A 26395-nucleotide genomic window follows, 5' to 3' on the forward strand; every position below is an offset into this window, starting at 1 on the left:
CTGCCTCTCGTATAATTGGTTTCGTACTTGTATTCTGCACCCCTGTTCATCTCTCAGTAAACGGAACACCTCTTGCCTCTCAAATGGAACATAGTTTCCTGGTCCCTTCAGGTTCCGTTTAATGAGAGTCTACTTACAAGGACAGAACGTTGAGGCTACTTCAAGCAAAAGATCATAGTAGCACCACCCACAAGTGTGTGAGAAAAGACATCAAGTAAATGTCACCTTCGTTACACAATGCACCCTGTAATCCCTGTACTGCATGTATGACAGCGCATAGATTGAGGAAGTCAATGCTGTTTGTTTGCGTGCCTTTTTTTTTTTTGTAGGATTCGGGGTGCTTGCAACAGAGCCTGGAGACTTGCCGAGCGAAACACGGATGACATGAAGATGGTCGCTTCGAGTGTTGCCTTTGCAGAACTCCTGGGCACTGACTCTCGGAACTTCAGGCTGAACCTGAGAATGGCACGACTTGTCTTTCCCAACAGTCCTTTAGGTGCCTGTTGTTATATTTTGTTGATGTGTTTATCATTTATTTATGATGCGCTTTCAAATAACACAATGCCAGCTAATGCCCTTGCCACAAAAATGTGTTGCAATAAGACCTTCTTGTAGGCTAGTTGGTTCATATTGAACGGGTGGCATTCTGCGCAAGCACGAAGGAAGGAAGTAGAAGAAGAGACTGCATTCTTTCCTGTTGGAACGGGGTCTTTTTCTCCTTGCTTCTTTCGTGCTAGTGCAGTACGTCGCCTCTTTGTCACAAAAAGCCAAGGAAACCTTTAGCCTGGTTGGTTGATTTCTTTTCTGACAGGTTCATTTCGAATGTGTGACTTAGGCAGCACAGACTCAGGCTAAACTTCGTTGTTAATTTTGAAAACAGTACACCAAAAGCATATTTGCATGCCTTGATGATCACATGCATTTCTTAGTTGAACTACTTTGCCATGAATATTCGAAAATAGCTGCTGTGTCATAACAAGATGTCTCATCTTAAATGTGTATAGCAGTAGGGGAGAAGTGTATTATCAGTGGAGGAACTGATTGAAAAAAAAAAGCAAACAGCCAGAAGAGAAGACCAACATATGGATAGCACTGGTACTCATGAATTAATGCAGTTGTTTTATGCGCTTAGTTCTTCACTTACCCCCTTCATGCACTTTGTACACTATCGTGCACATCATGATAGCACCAAAAAAGCAAACGCGCAAACGCACAGAAGAAAATTGTGGTACATGCATCTTAAAACATGTCTGTTTCTTTTTCAGGTATAAGATAAGATTGAATAATATATTGCCACGCGCACCCCTTTTTCTAGGTAACCAGTCCGTCACACGTATAACCACTGCCTTTCGCAAACCACACCTGAATGTCTGGGAACCTTCCAGGTTACTTTAGAATCTTCTGATAGGTTTGAGCACGCACGAGCAGTTGAGTTTCTTCTGGAACTAGCGCGGCCACCAGCGATAAGACTCGAATGTTCTATGCCGCATGTATAAATGCCGACGCGCCTAACCGCAGATCAGATTATCGATGACTAACACTCTATTGACCGCTATCAGTGTGCAGCGTGTATTTCTTGTAGTTTGACTTTTTGATTCCTAATCACAAGTTCGCCCAAATGAAGAGGTACGTCTTTAATAGCCTGACTGCTGTCTTCTCTGCCGTCACGACTATGTAACAGTATGTTGAGTGTTTTATTAAAATGAATTGGCAGGTAGGCAGCTGGCTGTGTGCTCTCAGTGTCACTACCTTCATTGCTTTTCACTATGATTTATTTCAGCCATATTTGTCATGTTTTTGAATGGAAAACAACTCAAAAGCGTTCTCCTCAATTGCCTTGATGGCGGTAGAATGAAGCAAAAATGACGGCATGAATGGGCCATAGGAGTCTGATAAAGGTCTGATTGCAGGCCTCGTCTGCAGTTTTCAAGGCATCTGACTTAATATAAAGTCCTTATATTGTTGAACCAATAGTAATTTAGATACCACTTATTAAAACTGAAATTTTCACCAGTATGTGTGGAATGTTTGCAGGAGAAGTCCTTAGAGCTCTTCGTCACAACAAGGACGTTGCCAGAAAGCTCCTGCATCAAGGAGTCATTTCACTTCAGCGGGCCCTCCAAGGATCGTCTCATGCAGCGTGAGCATATGAGCTATGCGTGTTTCATTTTAGTGTTTAATGATGTCTTTCACATTTGTATAGTTTCTTCCTATGAATTTCTGGTTATATGGTGACTACTGCCACTCAATATATAGATCAAACATTGTCATCCTTTTTTTTCCAGAGTTGTCGCTCGATTTCTCCAGTTTTCTGTCACATTTTTTGCAGCTTGTGAGAGTTGATGGCCTTTGTTGTGTTTTCACCACGTTTGTGGTTCTTTTTACTTCATGAAATTTCAGTGTTACCTGGACAGATATGCGCATTTTGATGCCTAAATTCTCGTTATTGGTGAGAACAATGGGAATGCTATAACTATGATTGTTTTATTATTGTTAGTGTAATTGGAAGATAGCAGTATAGATCAGAGAACAAATGATGGCTGGTATGCGAAGTCAGGACAGTGTGATGAAAAAGGAAAATTTGCGCGTATAGTTGGAGCTGGACAAAAGCAGACAGAGATTGGTGGGAGATGCCATAGTCATGCAGTTGTAGTGGAGGGACTAGTAGTGGAGGGGAAAGGCAGCTAGTTTTGAAAATAATTTTACCTCTAAGTAACTTATCAAATATAGCCAATTCCAGAAACTTATATGCTAATGTCCTGATGCAAAATGTATATTTATAAGTTATACCCCTGTCACATGGCACATGTAATGTCATTCGCAGCGAATGTGATTACAGTAAAACCTCGGTGATACGATCACAGCTCGTACGAATTTCGGGGTGATACGAATTTTTCTGTGGTCCCGGCCAAGGCCCATTAATCCTGCAATGTATTGGAGTACGGTTGCTGCGAACCGATTTGCACCCCGCGACGTTTGATACGAACGTACGCTATCGCACAGGTACGAACAGGTGCTGCCCGTGCTGTTGCGGAAGACTCGGCAATCACGCGCGGGCGCGGGCATGCGCGCTGCGCGACCATCAACGGTGCGTCATTGCCTACGAGATAGTGCGCGCGAATCTTGGAGGCCTTTAGGCGCCTTCGCATTTAGATTACACACGCACGCATGCACCGTATATTTACGAGTACAAGTATGATCGCTGTTGTCTAAAAGTTTACTGGCAATCATTCAGACCTGTTCATGACGTCGCTGCAGCCCCGAGAAACACTAAATAAAAACGTATTGCAACTTTCTTTTGTCGCATACTAATTTTCCATGTCTTCTGGTGATACGAATTTCGGATGATACGAATATTTTTGGTAACCCTGCGAGATTCGTATCACTGAGGTTTTACTGTATGTGTTAATGCCATTTTTGTTGCTGCTATACAGGCATGGTGAATGACATTCAAAGCTAATGGCATTCAGCCATCGAGTGAGCTTTCCGAGCTCATGCATGCGCGACATGTGTAATCTAGATGGCGGGGGCTTGACAAAAATTTACAAAAACAATAACCGAAAGCAGAATGTAATAAATGTTAAAGTTTTTATTAATGGCTGTTGTTAACTTTTCAGTAACTTTTTTATGTAGCAGCATGATAGTTGAAGCAATTTGGTCAACTATATTCTTTTTGCCAGACTCCGACTTGATGCCAGCACCACCTATCGGCCATGTTTACAAATGCTTGTCTGTTATTTCTTCTATTTCAATTTGTCCATGCTGTTTTAGGGAAGTAGTGCCGCAGTAGCAAGGTTGCGATTTCGTGTGTGATATCTGTCTGCCAGACATGGAGGCAAACTCTGCAGTTTCTTCAGTGGAGAATAAGAAGAAGCAAAAAGCCCACTGGACTGATGACTAATATCTACATCAATTGCGAATGCCATTTTGTATACCCTTGTAGATCAGGAATGCAAGATTGTAATGACATTCCGTATGAGTGTCATTTATTGCGAATGAGATTACATATGGCGTGTGACGGGTATTAATTGAATCGGATTTTGTAAATGACATTGCTTTTGTGAATCATTTCATTAAATGACGTAACAGCTAGTGACACGCTTTTCTTTGCACCCTTGTTGTCATTTAGGTTGGATGAAGCGTGCAGTAGTGGGACATTTCTGTTGCACCGCTTTGCATGCGAACACGGCCTGGATACACCCGATGTGATGCTTCGTGTGTGTGCGGCGTCCGGTGACTGGCTGGGCTTTCTTCTTTGGGCACAGCTGCTGCAGCTGCCAAGGGCACAGGTGAGGCATTGCACTCTATGTGCATACCTCTATGCGGTGGTCTAGACGAAGGTCTAGTTTACCCATGTCTGTTCAAGATGGTGTTAGTGACACTATAAAACTATGAAAAAAAAATGCAGAACTCGTGCGCTGTGGGAAGCAACATAAGCAAAGCCTGATGTGTGAGAGTGGACGGTACTGTACTATAAAAGCTGGTGCGAAAGGTCAGCGGGCAGTGTAAACTTGTGAACATCTTAAACCGGGCCAGCCACTGTGATCGTGCTGAAATTTGTCGCTGCTAAATGGGTTGGTGCATGGCAAGTTATCATAGGAAGCTTGCCGCTTATGTGTTCTATGGGTCGTGCATCAGTGATTGCGTCTGAGATTATGCCACGGAAAAGGAATAAACTTGTTTGCAGGCAGAAAACTTCGAATTGCCATACTTGCACGCTGCACCCCTGTAATGCATGATGCATATGCACACATCAAGCTGCAAGATGGCCAAACGCAAAATACATGTGTAGCGCTCATCGTCACAAAACATCAAGTGGATATTACCTTAACAAAGCTCAATGTTGAGCAAATGTTTCAAATGAATTTTTCATGCTGTTAGCATCGTAAAGAAAAACGCTATAGATTTTTTCTGTTGAAGTTAATTTCTTGTACTTCCCAATATTTTGGCATTCTTGTGATCCTGTCAATTTTTAAAAAGTTATTCAGGAAAGTGAAATGTAAAATTAGCATAATTTTCCTTACAAAACAGCCAATTTCAAAAACATATATGCTATATGATTCGTGCTATATGATTTTGATGCTATGTGATTGTGGTGCTCAAATTTTAGTTAGGCACTCTCAGTGGCTTGTTGAAGATTCCTATTCGGAGATGTGTTTCTCATGCAACTCCTCGCCACAACAGTTACTGAGGAGCATCATTCGAGAGTAGTGCTGTTGTACACATGCGTATTATTCGAGACAGCGCTGCTGTACACACAAAAAAGAAGAGTCTCATTTGTGAAGAAGGAGCCTCTGCGATTGGAGACAAAATAGTGTTTACATGCTTGCTGTTTCATACTTCATTTGCACTTCGCAAGGGTCATTGAATGCGAAAGTAACTTCTGTGGCTTTTGATGTGGGGTCAACTCATACTACTTTTTTTGTTTGTATCAGGTGCTGGAATTAGTGCCCCTTTTTGAAGGTGACTGCCTTAGAGAACACCTAACTAAGGCCCTTTCTGTGGTGAGTTCCCTGCGACCAAGCGAGCACCGTCGAAGAGACTTGAGGGCATCACTCTACGCTCGCATAGGTCTGCAAGCACCAGCTGCCAAGTCACAAGAACAGCAGGGTAAGCGCAGTGTAGAACCTTGCACACTGCATTGAATGAGCAACACGCGTAGAAAGGAATGATCGAATTCACTTGAACCCTATCTACACGCACGATGTTAGTTCTTGTTTTCCTGGCTGCAGTGTTGCATTTGCTCACTGTTGTTGGCTTTTGGCTTCCTGACTCGGAACATTTTCTCTGATCTTGCTTTCTTCTCACGAACAATGTATGAGTAGGAGTTTAGTATATTTACTCTGTACACTAAGACACTGCAGACGATCAACAAGGAACTACAAAGACCTCCTGGCATATATTATTTTGTCTTACCATTGACGTTCTTACCAGGGTTATAAGTTGTCACTGACAACATTAACCAGCACGGTCTCTACTCTATGTATCATGTGATTGGCAAAGAAGGGAAAATTAAGCCTGGAGTCAGTACCCTGACAACAATATCATCTTCGTAAGGACCCAGACTAGCATAAGCGTGCGCAGAGGGGGGGCCGGGGGGCGGCCGCCCGCCCTAGTCACATAAGAAAAGGGGGGTGCAAAGTCTGCCCCATACATTGACCTAATAAGGAGAGGAGGTACTGTGATGAACCTTCGCCTCCCTGAAGGGGAACCCTACGCACGCCTATGCAGACTAAGATAACTACCCCTGTCAAAACGTTGGCTCCAGGCATAGGTTTTTTTTTAACCTGCTGTGAAACTTTCATCTTCTTTGGATTTGCCCTATGAGTTAATATTTAATGTGATGTTACACTGGCATTGAGGCTGAAGTTTGTTGGACTCTGTATTAAATTCTTTTCATTGTTGTAGTACGTCATTGGTTGTCTGTTTTTTGCGAGCCTAGATCATTTTTTATTGGCTGCTATAAGGTATTGAAAATATTTGTGAGTCCTCGCAGCCTGAGTGATGTAATGCGAGGACTCCTTTTCCCTGTGTTTTTCAGAGAATGCTGCTGAGAACGATGCACTGTCTGTCTGCAGCAATGAAAGCATCGATGCTGCGGTTCTGGCTGGTACTGGTATGCAATACTTTGTCTTTCAAATGCAACTATGAGCTCTGAAATATTAATTACAGCTCACAGCTTCATTTCTGTTTTCTCTTGTCGATCATCTTTATAGAACAGGTGTAGACGTTAAGACTGTATGTAAGACTGTGGGCAGGTGAACTGTGTTCAGAAAACTTTATTGTTGCACAACGTTGTGACACCTGTAATTTACAGAAGTCTTTGAAAATGTAAGCCTCTATTCACAATTGTGGCGGTTTGGGCGTGTTGGTATGACATGACCAATAAATTCTAAGCGCACATATAGACGAGGACAAAGAACACGTAAGACACACAGGCGCTAAAGCCTGTGTGCCTCTATGATTACAAGTAGCCCGAGTTAAAACTAGTGCAGCTTATTTTGTGTGGGCATGAGCAAAATGTTCTGGTTATTAAATTGCAAAAGCTAGCGACTAATGCCTTTTGTCGTGAGCTGAACTTTCAATTGCACGTGCATGCCATTGAAGTGTAATCGCAGCAACTCTTGAGGACTTTTGCGTAGTTACTCGTAGATTCACTGCACTTCTGTTATGCTGAACTGATAATGTAAAAGGATAGCCAAGGTTCCTTTACAATTATATTCAAACAATTCTACTATCAGAAATGGAACTGTATTTTTTTATTGAACATATGCAACTGTAGGTGTCATTCATTGTCCTTAGATGTACGCTGCCTCCTTACAGAACAACACTACTCCTCGGAGCTCATGGAACTGGTTCTGCAGTGTAGTGCAAGCAGTACATCGGGCAACACGGTGGTCACATGGGAACGATTTTTTCGTGCAGCTGCTGCACTGCGGCACCAGACACCATGCCTGCTTGCTGGATGTTGTCCTGTGAGTATCTTTCTCACCCTCTCTCTCTTTTTCTGCACTTTATTCACGTAATGGACCAAATTACAATTTGAGCTCGTGCGTTGCGTATCATGGGATCTACCATCCATCATTGTTCGTGCAGAACTTACCTCGTCCAAAGCTTCTCAGTTTCACAAAGTGTTTAAAAGCTCCGGAATTTCATTTTGGGTGAAGATTAATGGATCTTATTTTGATGGATTCCTAGACACGAGATTGATGGGATCCAAATGTCAAAAATCAAATCTCCAGTTTATCTTTCTCTCATTTTACGTGCTAGAGATAATGGTGGACATAAGTTAACAAACCATTTGTACTTGGACTGAGATGTGTACAAGCACATTGTTTTGAGATAATTGTGGACATAAGTTAACAAACCATTTGTACTTGGACTGAGATGTGTGCAAGCACACTGTTTTTTTCTTTCTTCTATTTCAGGATGCTCCCATGGGCAGCTGCTTAGCTCTGTGGTTGCAGCTGTGCTTGGGCACCTACAACGCGAAGTCAAGCGAAGGTGCCTTGGAGTTCACATTGCTTGATCTCCAAGAGACCATGGAGGATGCAGTGCGAAAAGGACGCCTCCGCGCTTTGCATCTGGGGCTGCAGCTGTTCTTACCTGTAGGCTTGCCTAGGCTGTTTTAAGGCATGAGCCTTGAGTGTCTCGTTGCACGGTTAACTTGAGCAAAACAGGCAGGCAAATGAAGTGGTACAAAAACTAATGGGACCTCCACACTAGCAGCATGTGGAGAAAAAATGGCTTATTGTGGCATCATGTGGCATTACAGATCACTGAAAATTATGACGTCATCATGATGACGTCACAATTTTCATGATGTATCATGATGACGTCATCACATAACATCTTCGCTTGGTCAAAGATGGGCCGATCCCAGGGGTACAATACCGCGTGAGGTGCAGAAGGCTTCAGGGAAGGTGGCGGGGGGGGGCAGAACGAATTTGATTGAGAATGTCAAGGCAATTTAATGCGTCTCTCACGCTGCTGCTCACTATGTCTCGCAAGAGGTCTGGTCCCCAAATGTATAACTTAATGCATTACCAATTGCACAGCAGGCTTTTTGCCTTCAAGTTTTACAGAGAGTGTAACATGCTCCCGAACTTTTGTGTGCTGAAACAATTTATTCAGATCACTTGGCGGTAAATAACACAGTCAATTTGTGCATAATGAATAACACTTTCATCTCGTGAGGTACGATGGTTGGGATGCAGATGTAAAAGAATTACAAAAATTGTATTGTAAATTTTATTCATTTGGCTTAAGCAACACAGGCTGCTTTGAAAATGATCAGAGTGGTCCTGAAAGCAGCTATAAAAATACCATCTTTGTATTACTGATAAGGTAGGAGCACATGATTCAGCTGTGGCACAAAATCTAATGCATTTTATTTGAAGTGCGCAAATTGGACGGTTCTAGTTATTGATTATGGTGGTTGTGTGTCACTTAAATTCTTTACACTCTGCATTCGTATCGTTCGAAGTGATCGTCTCAAATTTTTGGTAATATGTGCTTGCAGGAAAGTCTCCTGGTCACACTGGTGGAGTTTCTTGTTTTTCTTTTTCTCGAACGGGACAAGGGGCAGTCAATGTCATCACTTGGGAACTTGAGAGCTCGCTTTGCAAAGGTTTGTTGAATTTTATTCTTGTAGTAAAAGCTATATATTACTGTGTCTTGTGAATGGCCTTTATTTTACGTTTCTCTTAATTTCATGACTGGCTTTCCGTGACAATTGAGTTGAGAAAGAAAAATGAATTTTGTGAGTGATTAATATGCTATTAAAGTAGCGCTGTGTCCTGTATGTTTGTTGTCCCGTTGTCTGCACTTTTTTCCACAATGTTCGTGAACTAACTAGCCCACCTCAGAACCTTTGTCTATTAAAATACATCATCATGCTTATAGTGTGAATTCGTAACATTTTGGCCAGACCTGTGGTGTGGCTGTGGTTTTCTGTACGCTCAGTATTCAGGCAGAAACTTTATAAGAGGACGAATCAGAAGTCTTGTACTATGTTCTACATTTTGGCTAGGAAGTATTAACAGAAGCATAATATTCATAACATACCTTGTTCCTTTGTAAACACTCATGCGTCACTGAAACAAATCTTGAATGCAGCATCATTAGATGTTTATATGAACTTCAGTATTATCATACTGCATACACAGTTGTGGTGTATATGCTGAGGCTAATCTGCTCACATTTTAGGACGTTACTTCCTTTGTCACCACCTCAACTCAAGAATGGTTACGGCAGCACTGTCCTTCGAGTAATGTTGTCTCCCCGCAACAGTGACAACCTGCTACAATTCCTGGGCTTAAATTTTGTTGCAAGGTGCTCACAGCCATTGCACAAATGTGCCTAAACTGAAGGTGCATTTCTCAAGCAGCTCTTTGTCATAGGAATGAACAATGAATATCTTCTATCGGGGTGTGGCACTGCATTTTACTGGAAGTCACAGAAGAGCTTCGACTCGAGGCTTGTTTCAGAGTACGAGGGTAAAACTTCCTTGTATCTGTATGACCGTGTAAAGTGTGCTTAGGAATTGACATGTTTCTAGTTTGCAATTTCAGTTGTCGTTTTCTGACTGGTAATTTTTCATTGCAGCTTAGCGGAACTGCCACGTTAGGCTTGGGTGTCAGTTCTCGGGTTTGGCTGAAGGAGACAGTACAAAAGCTGCTCAACGCTTCGTTTGTGCTCTGTCGCTCGCACAAGGACGTGGAGGCTTTGCTCCGTCACTGTGCCTCTCTATACAATGCCAGTAATCTGATTGCACTGGCACCCTTGCTGGCCTCGTTGAGCCCATCGCTGTACGTGGGCTTTGACTGGTCCCTGCTGTGGGCGGCAGCTCCTGCGGAACGTGCTCGTGCTGTGGCCACACTGGTTGCACTACTCAATGAGGCGGGCCATTTCGCCTCTGCTCTACAGTTGGCACGAGCTGCTCAGCTGCCATTGGCCGACGTGGCTATCAGTCAGGTAGGAACCACACTGGAGTACAGAAAGTCAGGAATGCTGGTATTGCACCATTTATTGCGCAATAGCAGCATAGGAAATCAAGAGATGGAAGGGAAAACATGGCAAACAAGGGTGACAGTTCTCATCCTAAGCTTTAAGTTCAGCACGATGTGTGACTGTGTCTTCCTTTCCATATCGTTTTATTTTCTTTGGTGCCACCAGGAAAAAGATTGGAACCATTCACCTGCTGTGGGCCACATATACTGGTTGTATCAGTGCTGGTTGCCTCAAGTTAATTCATAAAAACAAGTTTGAGACCAAATACATAGTGGTGGCAGGCATATATATTCGGGCAAGTATCACCAATGAGATTATTAACTGGTTTTTAACTATGATTTTCTCTAGCGTGCTCAGGTCGTCATGAATGAACCCCGAGGCTAGGTAGTGGCTTCGATATTACTGTTCCTAAACTTAAATATTGAATACCTATCCACACCTGCTGAAGCCAAAAGGGGCTGAATGTATTTGCTCTTGTGCCCATTTCATTATCACTGTCATATAGGACGTCAACATGCTAGCAGTCTTTAGTTTTGTCACCTTCCATCTTGGGCAGTAACTAGTTACTAATAACACATTGCCAGTAGTGAGTTACTTTTTCAGATAACTTCTAACTTTAACTAACTTGTTACTTTTTCATTTGAGTAACCTACAACTGTAGCACTTTGTATACGTTAAAGGCAAGGTTACTTCATTCAAGTTATTAAAATGCATATGGTTGCATCTAACAATGATTATAAAAACTGCTACAGTTACTGCGAAATACGAAGGTAGGGGGGAGACACGAAACGCAGTGGACACTACAAGCGCGAACTATCAACTGAATTTTATTGAACAAAACTTGAAGGTAAGAAGACATCCAGGAAAGGGAAAGATCAGTTTACGGAGAGGGTGGGGGGCGGCAATCTGGCTGCATTGTCTTCATGTGCTCCACGTGGGGTAATTGGATGAGGTGAATGAGTGATTACTAGGCTTGTGCGAATAGTAAATTCTAGGTTCGAAGCGAATTCGAAGCGAATAGTGATTTTGGTCGAATAATTTCGAATCGAATTCGAATAGTATATATCGCACATTATAAAGAAAAATGAGCATATTTGTCATGACCCAACCACCCTGCACAACGCTTTTTTTTAATTGTAACAAGGCATGTGCAAATGTCATTCTTTTTGGTTCAAAGGAAGTGGAAGCAACTTTGAATAGTAGCAGGATTTGGCTTTTGGTAGAATGCAAGTGATAACCTGTAAAGTATGTTATGTTTTAAAATTTACTACACTTGGAGCATATAAGCTGGTACAAGTTTTTAAACTTAAAAAATGATGAATCGATGTGAGGCTAATATGTTCATTTAACCTTGAAGTGGGGCTTCGCGGCAGTGTGGATTTTCCTTGGAAAGGTGTATTCACGGTATAGCACCCCTCCACTGCAGTGAAACCATCTTTACAGGCGGTTACAAGCAGACGGTGCGGATTTTTTTTGGAAAGGTGTATTCACGGTATAGCACCCCTGCACTGCAGTGAAACCACCGTTACAGGGGGGTTACAAGCGGATTAATATACACCTATTCGTTCCTTTCGAACACTTCGAAATTTTCAATAATTTAAATTCGAATCGAAGTGAATTCGAATACTGTATTATTCATTCGAATATTCGAAGTGCTCGAATATTCGCACAAGCCTAGTGATTACGATTGAGAGAAGTGGCGAAGGCTCAAAGTTCCTTTCTGAGTGTGCTGATTCAATTGCTATCTCTGGCTTCTGATGAATTCGATTTCCGCGGCAATTAGTAGAATGGAGCTTGTACTGATGCATGCACTTTCCTGGTCCGACATGTGGAAGGCTTCCCAAACTTCGCGTGTAGTCTTATTCTTTGATTTGGCCAAAACTGTAGTTTTTTCTAACATTGGGCGGCACCCACACTCTCTGCAGTGCATGGAAAGGTTGCCTGTAATCGCCGTCTGCTGGCATGCATAGGGATGCTCTTTGAGCCGTTCATTGAGGCATCTTCCTGATTGTCCAATATATGCTTTGCCACATATTAGTGGGATAGTATATACAGTCAGGAAGTTGCCTCAATGAACGGCTCAAAGAGCATCGCTATGCATGCCACCAGACGGCGATTACAGGCAACCTTTCCATGTACTGCAGAGAGTGTGGGTGCCGCCCAATGTTAGAAAAAACTACAGTTTTGGCCAAATCAAAGAATAAGACTACACGCGAAGTTTGGGAAGCCTTCCACATGTCGGACCAGGAAAGTGCATGCATCAGTACAAGCTCCATTCTACTAATTGCCGCGGAAATCGAATTCATCAGAAGCCAGAGATAGCAATTGAATCAGCACACTCGGAAAAGAACTTTGAGCCTTCGCCACTTCTCGCAGTCGTAATCACCCATTCACCTCATCGCAATCACCCCACGTGGAGCGCATGAAGACAATGCAGCAAGATTGCCGGCCCCAACCCCCCTCTCCGTAAACTGATCTTTCCCTTTCCTGGATGTCTTCTTACCTTCAAGTTTTGTTCAATAAAATTCAGTTGATAGTTTGCGCTTGTAGCCCCTAACTTTGTATTTTGCAGTAACTGTAGCGTAGTTTTTATAATCATGAAAAACCAACTAGCCCAATACCTCACTTTGCATCTAACACATAATGGCATTTTATAGATAAAAGAAAAAGGGAAGAATAGAGATAGATAACGCTTATGTGTATATTTATCAAAGAAAAGTGGTACCATCTCTGTCACAAGTCTAAACTGAAATTAAATGTAACGTTTGTGTTTGCAACATTTAAATTAGTGTTCTTACAGTAATGGAAACATGTTACTTCATAGGCAGTAACCATATCTGTAACAATGTTGAAACTTATAACTGTAGTTGTGACAGAGGTACTTTTCTGCTGGTAATGTGCCTTGTCAGCCATAATTGCATCCAGCCAGTCCTCACAGTGAGCTTTCATGCAGAAAGGGTGTATAAGGTTATGTGTAGAGCTGTGGGAATAGCAAAATTTTGGGTGCGAAGCGAATTCGAATATTGAAGTGTGAGTGCGAATCGAATCGAATATTTTTTGAATATTTCTCGAATATTTTTCGAATACTTCGAAGAAAAAAAGCAGAAAAAAAATTGGAGAGGATTCCTAAGGATATTCTTATGAGATAGCAACATGAAAGTATTTCTTTTCGCTAGGTTGATGAAGCACTGGCGGGGTGGTGTTTCATAGTTGTCTTATCAGGAACGAGGCAATGTAGAGACCGAATTCTATTTATGTACATGATTTGGTGCAACCAAAGTGTTGCCAACAACACTTTACACGTGATAGGCAAGGATGCCATTTCCTCAGCCTCTCCTCCTCTTTCAACTTCTGTGGAAGCCCAACTGATGTGGCGGACAAGGGTGTGCTCCCTTCAAGTCCGGAGTTCCAAATCTGCCTCGTAGACGTCGATATATAAGAACATCTGAAATTTTGGATGCTAAAAAGCTTCGACTTCCGATTTTTCGGAATTCCTGCCCAAATTTCAGGTCCAAAACAGCATTAATTGATCCCCCACCTCTGCCCCATCTTTCATCTCCATGTTGGAGCCAGCGTTTTCTTGAGTTAGTGCATTTGCGACCGTAGCAGAGCTTGCAAGGCAGCTTTGCCGCAATACCGGGGTGTTATGAGGTGAAGTATATTGAAAATTTAGGGACCACTTTCAATCGGACGTTGATTGTCTCTTGGCAAAGTTCGACGGTAACGGAGCTTGACAGGCAGCTTTGCCAAACTACCGAGGTGTAATGAGGTGAATCATATTGAAAATTTAGGGACCACTTCCAATCGGACGTCGACTGTGTCTTGGCAAAGCTCGACCGTAACGGTGCTTGAAAGCCAGCTTTGCCAAAATACCGGGGTGTAATGAGGTGAAGCATATTGAAAGTTTAGGGACCACTTCCAATTGGACGTCGACTGTGTCTTGGCAAAGCTCGACCGTAACGGAGCTTGACAGGCAGCTTTGCCACAATACCAGAATGTGATGAGGTGAAGCATATTGAAAATTTAGGGACCACTTCCAATCGGACGTTGACTGTCTTTTGGCAAAGTTCACCGTAACGGAGCTTGAAAGCCAACTTTGCCGCAATACGAGAATGTAATGAGGTGAAGCATATTGAAAATCTGAAGTGGTCACTTTCAATCGGACGTTGACTATTTGTTTTTGGGAAGTTCGAATAGTTCGAATAGTAAAATTCCAGTGCGAATCGAATCGAATAGCAAACACTATTCGAAAAATATTCGAAATTTCGAATATTCGCACACCCCTAGTTATATAAAATAAACTACAATTGGCTGGTAAATTTTCAAACTGTCTATGCAGCTGACACTTCTAGCAGGTTTGAGTGTAAAGCACAGGTAGCTGAGTTTCTAATGGCTTCTGGCTTATGATTTTGGATAAATTACGTTTTCCTTCTTTTTCTTTTGCAGCTGGAGCTTCGTTTTGATGCCCTGCGTGGAGCCACAGATGTTAGCTTTTGGGATGATTGTGACAAGGTGCTGAAGGATTGTGAAGTAGATGCCACCATGGCATACTCTTTCCTCAAGGTATCTCAGTAGCATTCTCTTTTTTTTTTTTTTTTGAGGGGCTGGTTGATTTTATCACAGGACTGATTGCATGAAATGCTAGTCTTGCAATTCATGCAATTCATGCAATTCATGCAATTGCAAGAAATGCAATTCATGCTAGTCTCCTGAGCTTGCATATGTATGTTGCATTACTGTTGGAGGGACATCAGTGAGTGACTGAAGAAATCAGGCGCAAGCATTGTGTTCGTCTTTAGAAACAGTCGAATCATTTTATTTTCACTTCCTTCTTCTAAGTGGCTTTGTAGGTCTATAACTTAACAACAAATGGAATTGAGCTTATTTATAACGCCTATGCTTCCCCTGTCAGGAGCACCTGCCTGATGTATGGTTACAACACAGTGATTACCAGATTTGTGATATAATACAGCAACAACCTATAGGAAATAATCATTTGTTGATGATAAACCTGTTGCTTATAAATGTAAACATCAACTGGCCTGCTGCAGTTAGTCGTTATTACCGCAACAGCACCCGGATCTGTAAAGTCATGTTAATGCATTCTCTCGTTGCTACGGTAGCGAATGCACACGAATAATCGAGCAAGAAAGGGTTGATCTCCATTTATAAATATCTATGCTGCTAAGGGATGTTGCACTGAAAGAATACTAAAGAAATTTTGAAAAAAAATCAATGCGGTAATCTGACATGATGTTGCACTTGCCTCTAGTGCTCACTGACTATAATAATATCGCACCTGTGGTTGAGATGTTAGCTAGCACAGCCAAGTGGTGCAGCAGGTACATGAGGTGCACTTAACTGATTTGAGAACATGATCTTTAGGTTTCTTTCTCTCGTGGTATAGTGCCTACTGTGCATGACTAAGACTTCTCATTCTATACTTGCATTCTGCATTGCATTTTGCAGTGCTGTGGTTCTTCGTTGGGTACTTGGTGTATTATCAGCAGCCACTATCACATTAGGTTTGAGGTTCTGTTGCCCATATTTTCACCTTCCTCACCAGCAAACCAGATGGGTATACGGTCATCTGTGCAGAGCAAAACAGAAATGCTGACCACAGACGCGGAGCGTCACTACGTGGGTCGGATCGCACTTCGCTGGCTGCAGGCAAGTCCTGCATGGCCCTCCCCGCAGGCTGAACACTGGGAGGCCAAAGTGTGGCTCTGGTGCATACGCAGCGGAAGCAGGCCACAACTGGAAGGTGCCAGGTGTGGAGGGCCTCTGGTGATGCCGTCGCCACCGAGCCCTGGAGCCTGTGAAACGTTGACCGACCCACAGGCAAGCACTTGCGCATTCTTTTTTTTTCATCTTCTTTTCACAGTTGCCAATTTTCCAGCTTCTCTACGCACGACCAGTCTCATGTGCCTGTCTTCCTTTCAACCCTCCAAGCATAAAGGGACTGTGCTGTTGATGGCATGCTGCAAGTGTGAGGGGAGGATGCAAGGGTGACGCTTACCATGTATGCATGGAGGCGGGAATAGAGTCATATGAGCATTTTTACCGTGATAGTATTAAAGAGCTAGTTTCGCAGACATTCCACTGTCGGCATCGGCGTTGTTGGTTGTGTGCGTGAAAATTCGAGATAGATGCAAATAAAAATAATAATAATGAAAAACTTCGGTTTGAGTGGGAATCGAACCCAGGCCTTCTGCGTGGCAAGCAGGTGTTCTACCACAGATTGTGGTGTCGTCGTCTTCACTCCCGGCGCGCACGATCCTCACTATATACTCTTAGCCGTACGTGCCAAACACCACCGCGAGTTCGAGCACTGGGAGCTTCATGCAGGCTGCCGCGTCCTCTTTCGTCCCGCACCCGTGTACTGTTCGAACTGCTGCACGCGAGAACTCGGCCCGTCACCGCGAAGGGACGGCGAGCCGTCTCACGCAGTGAGGGAGACCCTAGGCGACACTCTCCAAATTAGTCGTTTATTACGGGGATTTTAGTACAGGAGATCAATAATTCGATACAGCCAATCATACGTAACATAATTACACAGGACACCAATTAGCTAATACAAGTTACCAAATGTGGCCGCGAATGGCACACCCACAAAACCAACAAACAAAGAAGCAAGTTTGGAGAGCCGACCTACCCTTCGGCCAGCGCTCCCACGATCTCGCACCCCAGAGCGGAAGAAACAGAACACACAAAGTAACACTTGAAAGAAACATACAGTGCACGATCGCGAGGCGCTGCCTCGGGACTTCGAGACCACGGAGGGTAGCGCGCGCGCGCTGAGGCCGGGGCCCCGACAAAACGACGTAACCGCCGGCCGGCGACAAAGAACAAAGAACAAAGGATCGCCGCCGGCCGGAGCGCCCAAAACGCGTACGCACCCTTCGAGGTCCCCAAGTGGTCTCTTCCGAACCCGGTCGCGCACCCGCCGCTTCTAGGCGAGCGCGAGCCAGGTCCGAATCCCGCCAAAACTGGGCCAATGGGACACCGTGTTTAACCTTCGAGGGCGGGGTGGCAGCAAAGTGGCGGCGATTTATGACCAGCTGCCACCCGTCCGGTCGAGAGGAGAGGGACACGAGAATTCTCCAAGGGAAGGTGGCGTCGAGCCACTGGCGCGGATGCCTGAATTCCCACAAGATCCACGCCATTTGTTGGAACGGCTTCCGAAAATATACCTTATACGAATGTCTCTTAATGCAAGGAGTCTCCTAATGCATGTAATGTTGTGTGGCAGAATCGTAGAATCGCGCCAGGCATCAAGACGTGAATTGCACGAGTGAGGGGTTTAAAAGCCCACCCATTACAAAATGCTCAGACATATTTAATCATCGTCAGCAGCAAAAGCATTAATAAAATGAGCAGCTGAGTAGGTTCCCGTGTTGCCTTACGGACGCATAGCGGTTATTTCGCTGATTCGCAAAAGGAAGAATTATGGCGTAGTGGGTACTTCGCAACTGTACTTGCAGTTGGCATTTTAGGATAGCTTTAAACTGCCAATGTTAATTGCACAGATGTTCCTTTCCTTGCGGCATGGTTGAGGTGTCCACCGAGAAGCAAAGCGAGGCTACTGATTGAGAAGGCAATGTGCACGGGCCATGAGTGCACTATCGTGTTATACTCTTGAAGCGAAGCTCAAGCATCCTCCAACCTTTTAAGCGAGGGTCAGGTGAACGCGTGTTACACAGGTGGCCCGTGCTCCCTATCCTGAAGGTAAATCTGTGGCAGGAGCAAATGTTGGGCAAGCTGAAAGAGCTTGTGCCTTGCAGCTTTCAAAAAGCTGCCCATTACTGTCACTTGCTCATGATAAAGGAGGGGTTGGCCACTATAGTCAAGATAGTAGAAAAAAGCTGTGTATCAGCATCATGCATGAAGTGATGGTCACTTGTCAAGTCAAATGAGCCAACACAATCTGCAGCCGGAAGGAGCAAGAGAAGAGCACCGGCCGTGCTGACATCATAGAGGAAGGTGCATAATGTGTAATGTAACACACCTGTAGTAGCCACAGCCAAAACGTCTGAGGAGACATTAATGGTTTGAATACTTCTTGTTTGATGAGTTAGTAGATTTGTGACAAAACAAAAGGAAGGATGCCAACCACATATTTCAGCCAGGTACAACAATTAGCCTTGGTAGGTTTGTACATAACCTGTGGCACCATAACAATTAGTAGTTGCCATTGTTACTTTACCTTCATGTTGCCTTCTAGGATAGTACCTTAGCAGATGTGACGTAGTAGATCTTGTTAGAAGTGTAATTTATGAATTTGGCTTAATCTGATATTTTAATATACTATCCCTCAAAATAGTGGGCAACTATTTTATCTATGTTCTTTATTTTTTAAATTTTTTTCAGGAGGTTGAGTCATTGAAGAGCCTTATTGATGATCTTCTTTCTCAAGGCCAATTTTGCAAAGCCTGTCAGCTGTCGTCTCTTTTTGGAAGTTCTACACCAGACCTTGACATCTTATTAGTAAGTTTATAATAAGTACCCTCTCACGCAACCTTCTCAATAAATTTAACTGTGCCATGACACTTGCTTCCAATCTTTATTGTTTTCTTTTGCAGACGTGCGTACGCCTAGCACAGCAAATGCTGACTGCTGATAATGTCGACCAACAAATCATGAGCCTAGTTGGGAAAGCACTGTTGATGCCTATGAGAAAGACCTCCATGGTTGTGCTTTCTCGTGAGTATTTCAACATTGCTACTGCTCTGTGACGGCTCAGCAGCATTGTAATGATACCAGTGAGCATGAAACTGATAGTTTGATACCTGGTCACAGCACTTGTTCATGCCTGTGTGCCAATATTTCAGGGTGAACTGAAAAGAAAGTCTGGATGATCATAAATTATTCAGGGGTCCTTTTACACCATCTCTTTTTGCTGAACTGTAGCTTTATGATTTGAAATGTGAATGAGTGAATCTACATTTCATTAAAGCCAAGGGACGGGTTATGAGCACTGGACATTTCGTCACTACAGTGTGACGGTGTCACAATGCAACCTACTTGTCCACCACTTCTTGCTGTACTATAGAGGATAATACAGTCGAACACGGATATATTGAACTCGAAGGGGATCGCAAATTAGTTCGATATATGAAAAATTCAATATAAAAAATACAGGTCCTGAGACCTTACCAGTGGCAGACGATCACCTACAATTGGCACATTCAAGAATGACAACTAATTCCGTGCACACGATGCAACACGATGTTTTATTTGCGTGAAAAAAAAAATCGCTTATCTTGGCCTGCTTCTTTGTCTTCGAAATGAAGTTGAAGATGCTGGCCTCGATCTTATCGAGGCTGTCCAGGTGCGACAGCCCGGTTCCCTCCATGTCGCCGCAACAACGGCGAATCAAGCTGAACGCTGCCGCCACTTCAGCGGCGGAGTATGCGCGTGTAGCCGCCGCCTCGTCCGGACTATCTTCGTTGCCACTTGAGCTGGCGGCCTGGGCATCCTGGGTCCCTGTGACCCCAGCTACAATGTCCTCGTCAGCGAGGCTCGCAACAGTGAACATTGCAGTCCGCTTCCACGAAATCGTCCACAGACACTTCGGTTGGTACGGCAGCCGAGAAGAGGGATGACAACTCGCGAAACGCGTCGTCTATGAACTCATCGTCGCAGTCTTCACTGGTTTCCGCAAGTTCCGCCGTCACGAAGCCTGCCTTCCAGAAGCAGTTGGCCACAGTGTCCGTCTTCGTGTCTCGCCAGGCGCCCGTCATCATTTGAATGGCACCAAGCAGGTCAACCTTCAGCTCGGTGCCCATGCGGAGGTTGACCAGCAGCCTATCAATGAGTCGCCTCCTGTAGCCCACCTTGAAGGACTTGATGATGCCCTGGTCGAGCGGTTGCTGCTTCGCTGTCGTGTTGGCCGGCAGAAACTTCAGCTCAATGTTTTTGAGCTCGCAGGTGGTGTGGTGGGCCAAGCAATTGTCTGCAAGAAGGCAAGCGCGACGCCCCGACTTGCCCAGCTCGACGTCCCACGCTTGCAGCCACTCTGTGAACAGCTGGCGCGTCATCCACGCCTTCTTGTTTGATGTGTAGCGAACAGGGAGCTGCTTAGAGTTCTTGAAACAATGCGGTGCCTTTGCGTTCCCGATCACAAAGGGCTTCCGAGACCCATCCATGTTGGCTGCAAGCAGAACGCTCACACGCACTTTACTCATTTTGCCGCCATGACACGTGCTACCCCGGACGTCGAGAGTCTTGCTTGGCAGCATTTGCCAAAATAGACCGGTCTCGTCGGCATTGAAGATTTCCGCAGGTAAAACCTTCGCGGAGATTTCCGGCCACTCCTTTCCTACTTTCGCCAGAAATGGTTTTGCCGACGATGTTGTAGTGTTGCTTAAATTAGTGAAGCCACCCGGTGTTGTCGGTGAAATTGTCTTCACCGAGTGCAGCGGCGAACCATTTGGCCTTAGCCATCAGCATTGGGCCATCCACAGGAATATTCTTCGCGCGCACTTCTAAGAACCAGGCACAGAGTGCCTGTGCTACTTTCCCATGGGCAGGAGCGTGCACATGACAGGCTCCTGACGTTAGCTGCGCTGCCGCCTTTGCCTTGATATCTGCCTTGTTCTTCAGCAAGGTGCTCAGCGAGCTCCGTGGTATCCCGATGTCATCCGCCACCGCCGTACTTTTTTCGCCTGCCTCAACATGCTGTATGGCTTTCAACTTCATCGCAAAGTCAAGGTTCTTGTGCTTCTTGACGCTGGCCATTGCTACACGAGAAGTCGGAAAATTCAAGCAGTCCGCAGTGCCTTTGCACAGCACGCACAGCGCACACGCAAAAGAGGAATGCGGTGGTATGTGACAACTCACGGAAGTGGACTCCGCCAACAAAGCGCTTGCGATCAGTCGCGATGGCGGCAATGGCTACCCGGGCTACCTGCGAGGACAGCAGCGATGTACGATAGGCGCGAGCTGTGGTTGGCTGAACAAATAGAAAGGCGCGGGCTGTGGTTGGCTGATCAAAACTCACAAAACAGCAACAAAAAAAGAAAGAAAAGGCGAAAGGAGGAAGCCGCCGGCTCCTTTGTTCCTGCTCTCCGAGCCGATGGTAAGGCGGAGAAAGCATGAGAAAGAGAGAGAGAGAGAGAAAAAAAAAAGAAAAAAAAAGCCGTTCCGCAAGTTGGAGAATGCGCCCAACAGGAGTACAGTCTGAGCCCTCTCGCCCTCACGTTTTTCGAGCGTATCAGGTGTTGGCAGAGGCACGGTGCTGCGAAGGTCGCGGGTGTAGCGAGTGCCGAAGTGCGCCTTCCAGCTCGTGCGGTGTTCGATATAGTATCCAATGGCGGGTAAAAATACCGTTCGATATAAACGTGCGAATTTGTATACTTTTACAGAGGATTTTCAAGGGGATAATTTACGAGTTCAATATAGCCGAAAATTCGATATATGTGGGTTCGATATATCCGTGTTCGACTGTATAGAGCAAGGGCCTCAAACTCAAATCAGCTAGCAGGCCGCAGTCAAGAAATTGAGGGAGTTGAACAAAATGTCAGCTAATTTTGTTATTTGAAAGATGGATCATTGGGTCCTTTCTGAAGGGGATTTGGCATCAGGATTCGTGAAACGTATCGATACCGATCCCCAGAATGACTAAAATATGGACACCGATTCTGAAGTACAGAGTTTTTGTTCCGTGGTTGTGTTTCAACACATGGTGACCGCATGGGGTGCCTCACGAAAAGAAATGCTTGAGAGCAGTCACATTTGTGTAGCTTACCTGAACAAAGCGTTATTAATTGCAATAGGCAAGAAAATAGTGTGAGTGCCATTTAGCGATGTTACAAACAGTCACAAAGTCGTAAAAAGAATGTGGGACGAACACAGTCATGTGCGGGCCAGGCTGCTAGCGAAAGGTTGGCGGGCCGCGTGTTTGAGACCCCTGATATGGAGGATAATGTCACATCAGTCTGGAGCTGTTAATCTAGGAGTGATTAACAGCTTTGGACTGATGTTATAATATCCTCTGTAGCAGTCATTAGCGTGTGTAGCCCTTAGTCCACACACTTGCCCCACAACAGGAGTTGCATCGTAATCCTCATCGCATGACCAGTTTTCTGATGTGCCATTGGCACAGTAATTCAGCATAGCCAAAAAGCATTCAGCAAGCGGGGACACACACATCTTGACACATAGTGTTAATTCACTCAGCAATATGGTTCCACTCGCTCAGAGAAAACATTTCCTACGAATAGGCTTAGTAAATGTTTAAATTGTAAAGTGCAGTAAAAGGAAATGTCTGATATATGTAATATTTTTATATTCTGTTGGTTTAGCGGCTTGGCAAAGTACCAGCAGCAGCAAAAAATCCAGAGATGAAGGGATCCTGAAGCTTTTGGAGCAACTTGCCACATCATCCTCTCATTCCCAGGAGCTATGTCAGTGTGTCCTGGTCATGTTTAACCTGTCCCTGGTGAGAATAGTTCGTTCAGGTTTCGTTGTGCCTTTTGACACCGTTTCACGTGGTGTAACTGAAGCAACAAATTCAAGTGGCAGGGAAGTTTCCATTCAGTGACATGCCACCAATTTCTGTTTACCACAGAATGGGAATTCAGCAATGTCACTGAATGGATGCGTGTTCATACGTTCAAGCCTTGATTAACGATGCACATATTTTGCTCAATACATTAACGAACAAAGTTTGTTCAATTACCCAGTATTAGCTCAGAGCCTATTGTATAGAAAACCCCAAAGCAATGAAGTTAACTTACCAGCTGACTTCATCTAACAATATATTCATCAGTAATATGAGTCAACAATATAAATCAACAATATTCATCAACAGTATAAATGCTAATACTTAATGGATAGAAAGCTGGAAACTGTATAATCAGACATTTTGCAGACCAATGTACAACTTTATCATTGGAATTTTTTGCCCAGCTTCATTGCTTCAAAAGTTGGTTAATTAATCTTGTCAAATTATGCAATTAAGAAGAACACAAAAAATAGTGTGACTTACTTCATGCAATAGACAGCAACATGCATTTAATTGCGATGCCATATAGTGCGTCGGCATATTTTTAAACTCTGGCTAGAGTTAGCTGGGACACCCTGTATATAAATAAGCATGCACTGCTTGAAGGGGTCATGGACAAAAGTTCATTGTTTCTCATTAGAGTAAACTCATAGACATGGTCTACTGGTTGTACAATTGCACGTACTTCAAAGACTTTGTAGAAATGCTGATGACTAACCTGTGTCATATTACCCATGCAGCATCTGCAGTGCACATATGAGGAGCTAGCTTTGGAGACCGACCCTATCAGTCATCTAGGAAGTCTGCTGAGCAGTGGTGACTCGGAACGCGTTCTTTCTCGTAGCGACTTTGCCCTTGCAAAGAAGGTGATAGTGTCGTTCAAGATTCCCGATGAAGACGTGGCCAAGTTTCTGTTTCGTCAGGCTATGACGGCCATCCGAGCAACCACAGGTACAGAGCCTTCGATTTCACACTGTTCCAATGTTGTGCTTCTTTGACCATATTCATCCCTTGTGCCACAAAAACATTGCGTATTGTTATAATTATCAAATTTATTTTTAAGCGCTGCGTAAAGACTGCAGTTGGCATTTTCATATGGCACAAGTGTGAGGAGAGAGCACTTTGCGGGATGATTGAAATGCACGAGAGTGCGATGTTGCGACTAATTGTCTTATCTTAGCTTTGTGAAAGTGCAGGAAATGGAAGATGAGACTCTCCGCAAGAACTAGTGTCGTGTTTTGTGTCATGATGCTCACCTGATACCTCGTCAGGTGCTGCTTTGCGTCATGATGGGCCAACTGGCCCAACTTCACACCCCTTTGCAGTTAATACTACCTCTGCATAACCTCAACGCCTTCTTCTATTTGTTGACACCAGAATACATGTTGAAAACTAGAATGTTGATTTGGGTGAGCTGGATGAAATTAACAGATTTCAACTGCATAGTACAGAAAGAAGAAACAAAAAGAGATTCACAAGGATGGAGGAAATGCACATGAGTGCTGACTACCTGGTGAATGTCTTATCAGATTCAGAAATGTTTGTATGGACAGTGGTAGGATTATGTAAATTAAGAAGGGCAGTTCCTTATAAAGTAAAACAAAGAAATCGAAGGTACTGGGCTAAACCTGAAGCAAAATTTTCTTCTTAAGCTGTAGTGATTGTGAGTTTCATTGTTTTTTATGTTGCTTTTATGTTGCCAGTGTTACATCGGGCTGGGGAGATTTTAGTGTGTAACATTGTGCCTGTTCTTTGCACTGAAACATTTTTTTATTGACCTTTTCATCTTTCAGCAAAACGTGACAGCGAAAACAAGAAAAAAACAATACTAGATTCCTGGGACCTTGCAGTAGGCCTGTGCAGTGACCCATGTCTACTTGGGAATCTCCTGCTCAAGGCACGAGCACCCAATATTGATGCTGTTCGTCACAGTTTCAAAGGTGAAATACCTAATATGTTGTTATGATTGTTTAGGTCACCTTCAAGACAATTATGGAACATTTGGCTGGTGATTTCCAAATTCTTATGTGAAAATTCAAAGGTTAACGATGTAACTAAGCTTTGCCGTGGCAATAAGGGCACTGTTATAGCATTAACAAAGCCAGAATAAGGCCACAAAGGTAATTTGTCAGTGGGTGCTTAGGTGGGCTAGTTGGTTCATGAACATTGTGGCAGAAGAGCGCAGACAACGGGAAGAAGAACATACATTACACAGTGCTGTGTCCTGTATGTTCTTTGTCCCATTGTCTGCGCTGCTCTGCCACAATTGTCAGTGTAACCTTATAAAGAAGCACAAAATATGGTGAAACACACGGTCACTTTGCTGCTGCCTCTTGTTCACTAGGTAAGTTGTGAAAGGAAAATGGTGCCTCTGATATTATTCTCAACAAGTAAGTCATGCCTGCATAACAAATACTGAAGTCATTTAGGAAGTCGTGTAGCACTCCAGCCTGACTATTGTAACCTTTCATATATTGTGCGCAGTCTTCGCCAAATGTTTAGAAGCCACTTTACAGGGAACAAGTTGTGCCACTGGACCTCTCTAAAGGGTTTGCGAAGCATGCCTCATATTTTGAAGCATTGAATTACGAGGAGCATTGGGGCCTTCTGAATTGTAATGTCTGAAGACATGGTGCAACAAAAGCTGTATGAAGGACCTCAGTATGCAGCACAGCAACACACCCTCCTAAAGATGCTGGTTTTTGTTCGTTGTGGTGTGAGGGACTGCATTTTATTATGCCTCATGATTCGAGTTCGCAATAGTTTTATAGTTAAGAAACACAGGACCCACTGATAATTTCTTTTAGCGAGAAACTTAATTCACCAAACATTTCTCCCCAATGTTCTGGCTTAGTGACTGTGGTGTTGTACTGCTAAATATGAGGACATGCGTTTGATTTCCAGCCGTGGCTGTGGCATGTCTCTCCTGTGATAACTCGCAGGGGATACAGTTTGAGTACTACGTGCTACATTTTAGAGCACAGCTCTTAGGCACTTGTCCCTGTGTTGAGCGGCGTCGCCATCGCCGTCGTAACTGATAGACATGAAAAAGAAATCGATAGACGTGAAAAAATAAAATGAGAGAAAAAATACGCAGAATCAAATAGGATTTGAACCAGGGCCCTCTGTGGCAGTCAAGTATCGTACCACAGAGCCACGCTAGTGCTTGAAACTCATTTGCAAGAAGACCCTATACAGGCGTCATGTCGGGCAAGGAATCGCGTTAACCTATGTAATATAGCGTGGTAGAAGAGCAAAATAACAACCAGTCATTACACAATGCTAATTGCACAGCGAGTGTGTGGTTTAATGCTACCCACCCACTGCAAAGTGCTCAGCCATAATTCTTCATCGTCATCAGCCACATGCAGCATC

At 44.0% G+C, this 26395-nt stretch overlaps 1 protein-coding gene across 2 annotated transcripts in view; it reads left to right on the plus strand.

The window, feature by feature from the left end:
- Positions 1-26395, plus strand: part of LOC119387753 (spatacsin) — a 60068-nt gene that overhangs the window by 24571 nt on the left and 9102 nt on the right. Inside the window, exons 17-32 of one of the 2 annotated variants that reach the window (XM_037655257.1) lie at positions 330-496; positions 2035-2140; positions 4130-4289; positions 5436-5610; positions 6542-6616; positions 7324-7475; positions 7929-8108; positions 9023-9130; positions 10108-10476; positions 14959-15075; positions 16111-16353; positions 18883-18999; positions 19095-19215; positions 22818-22954; positions 23761-23971; positions 24814-24960. In XM_037655257.1, coding sequence (XP_037511185.1) covers positions 330-496; positions 2035-2140; positions 4130-4289; positions 5436-5610; positions 6542-6616; positions 7324-7475; positions 7929-8108; positions 9023-9130; positions 10108-10476; positions 14959-15075; positions 16111-16353; positions 18883-18999; positions 19095-19215; positions 22818-22954; positions 23761-23971; positions 24814-24960 — 2585 coding nt within the window. The remainder of the gene's footprint in view (positions 1-329; positions 497-2034; positions 2141-4129; positions 4290-5435; positions 5611-6541; positions 6617-7323; positions 7476-7928; positions 8109-9022; positions 9131-10107; positions 10477-14958; positions 15076-16110; positions 16354-18882; positions 19000-19094; positions 19216-22817; positions 22955-23760; positions 23972-24813; positions 24961-26395) is intronic. The other variant, XM_037655258.1, reaches the window with a different exon arrangement.

The sequence above is a fragment of the Rhipicephalus sanguineus genome, chromosome 3 (assembly GCF_013339695.2).
Source record: "Rhipicephalus sanguineus isolate Rsan-2018 chromosome 3, BIME_Rsan_1.4, whole genome shotgun sequence".
NCBI classification, from domain to species: Eukaryota; Metazoa; Arthropoda; class Arachnida; order Ixodida; family Ixodidae; genus Rhipicephalus; species Rhipicephalus sanguineus.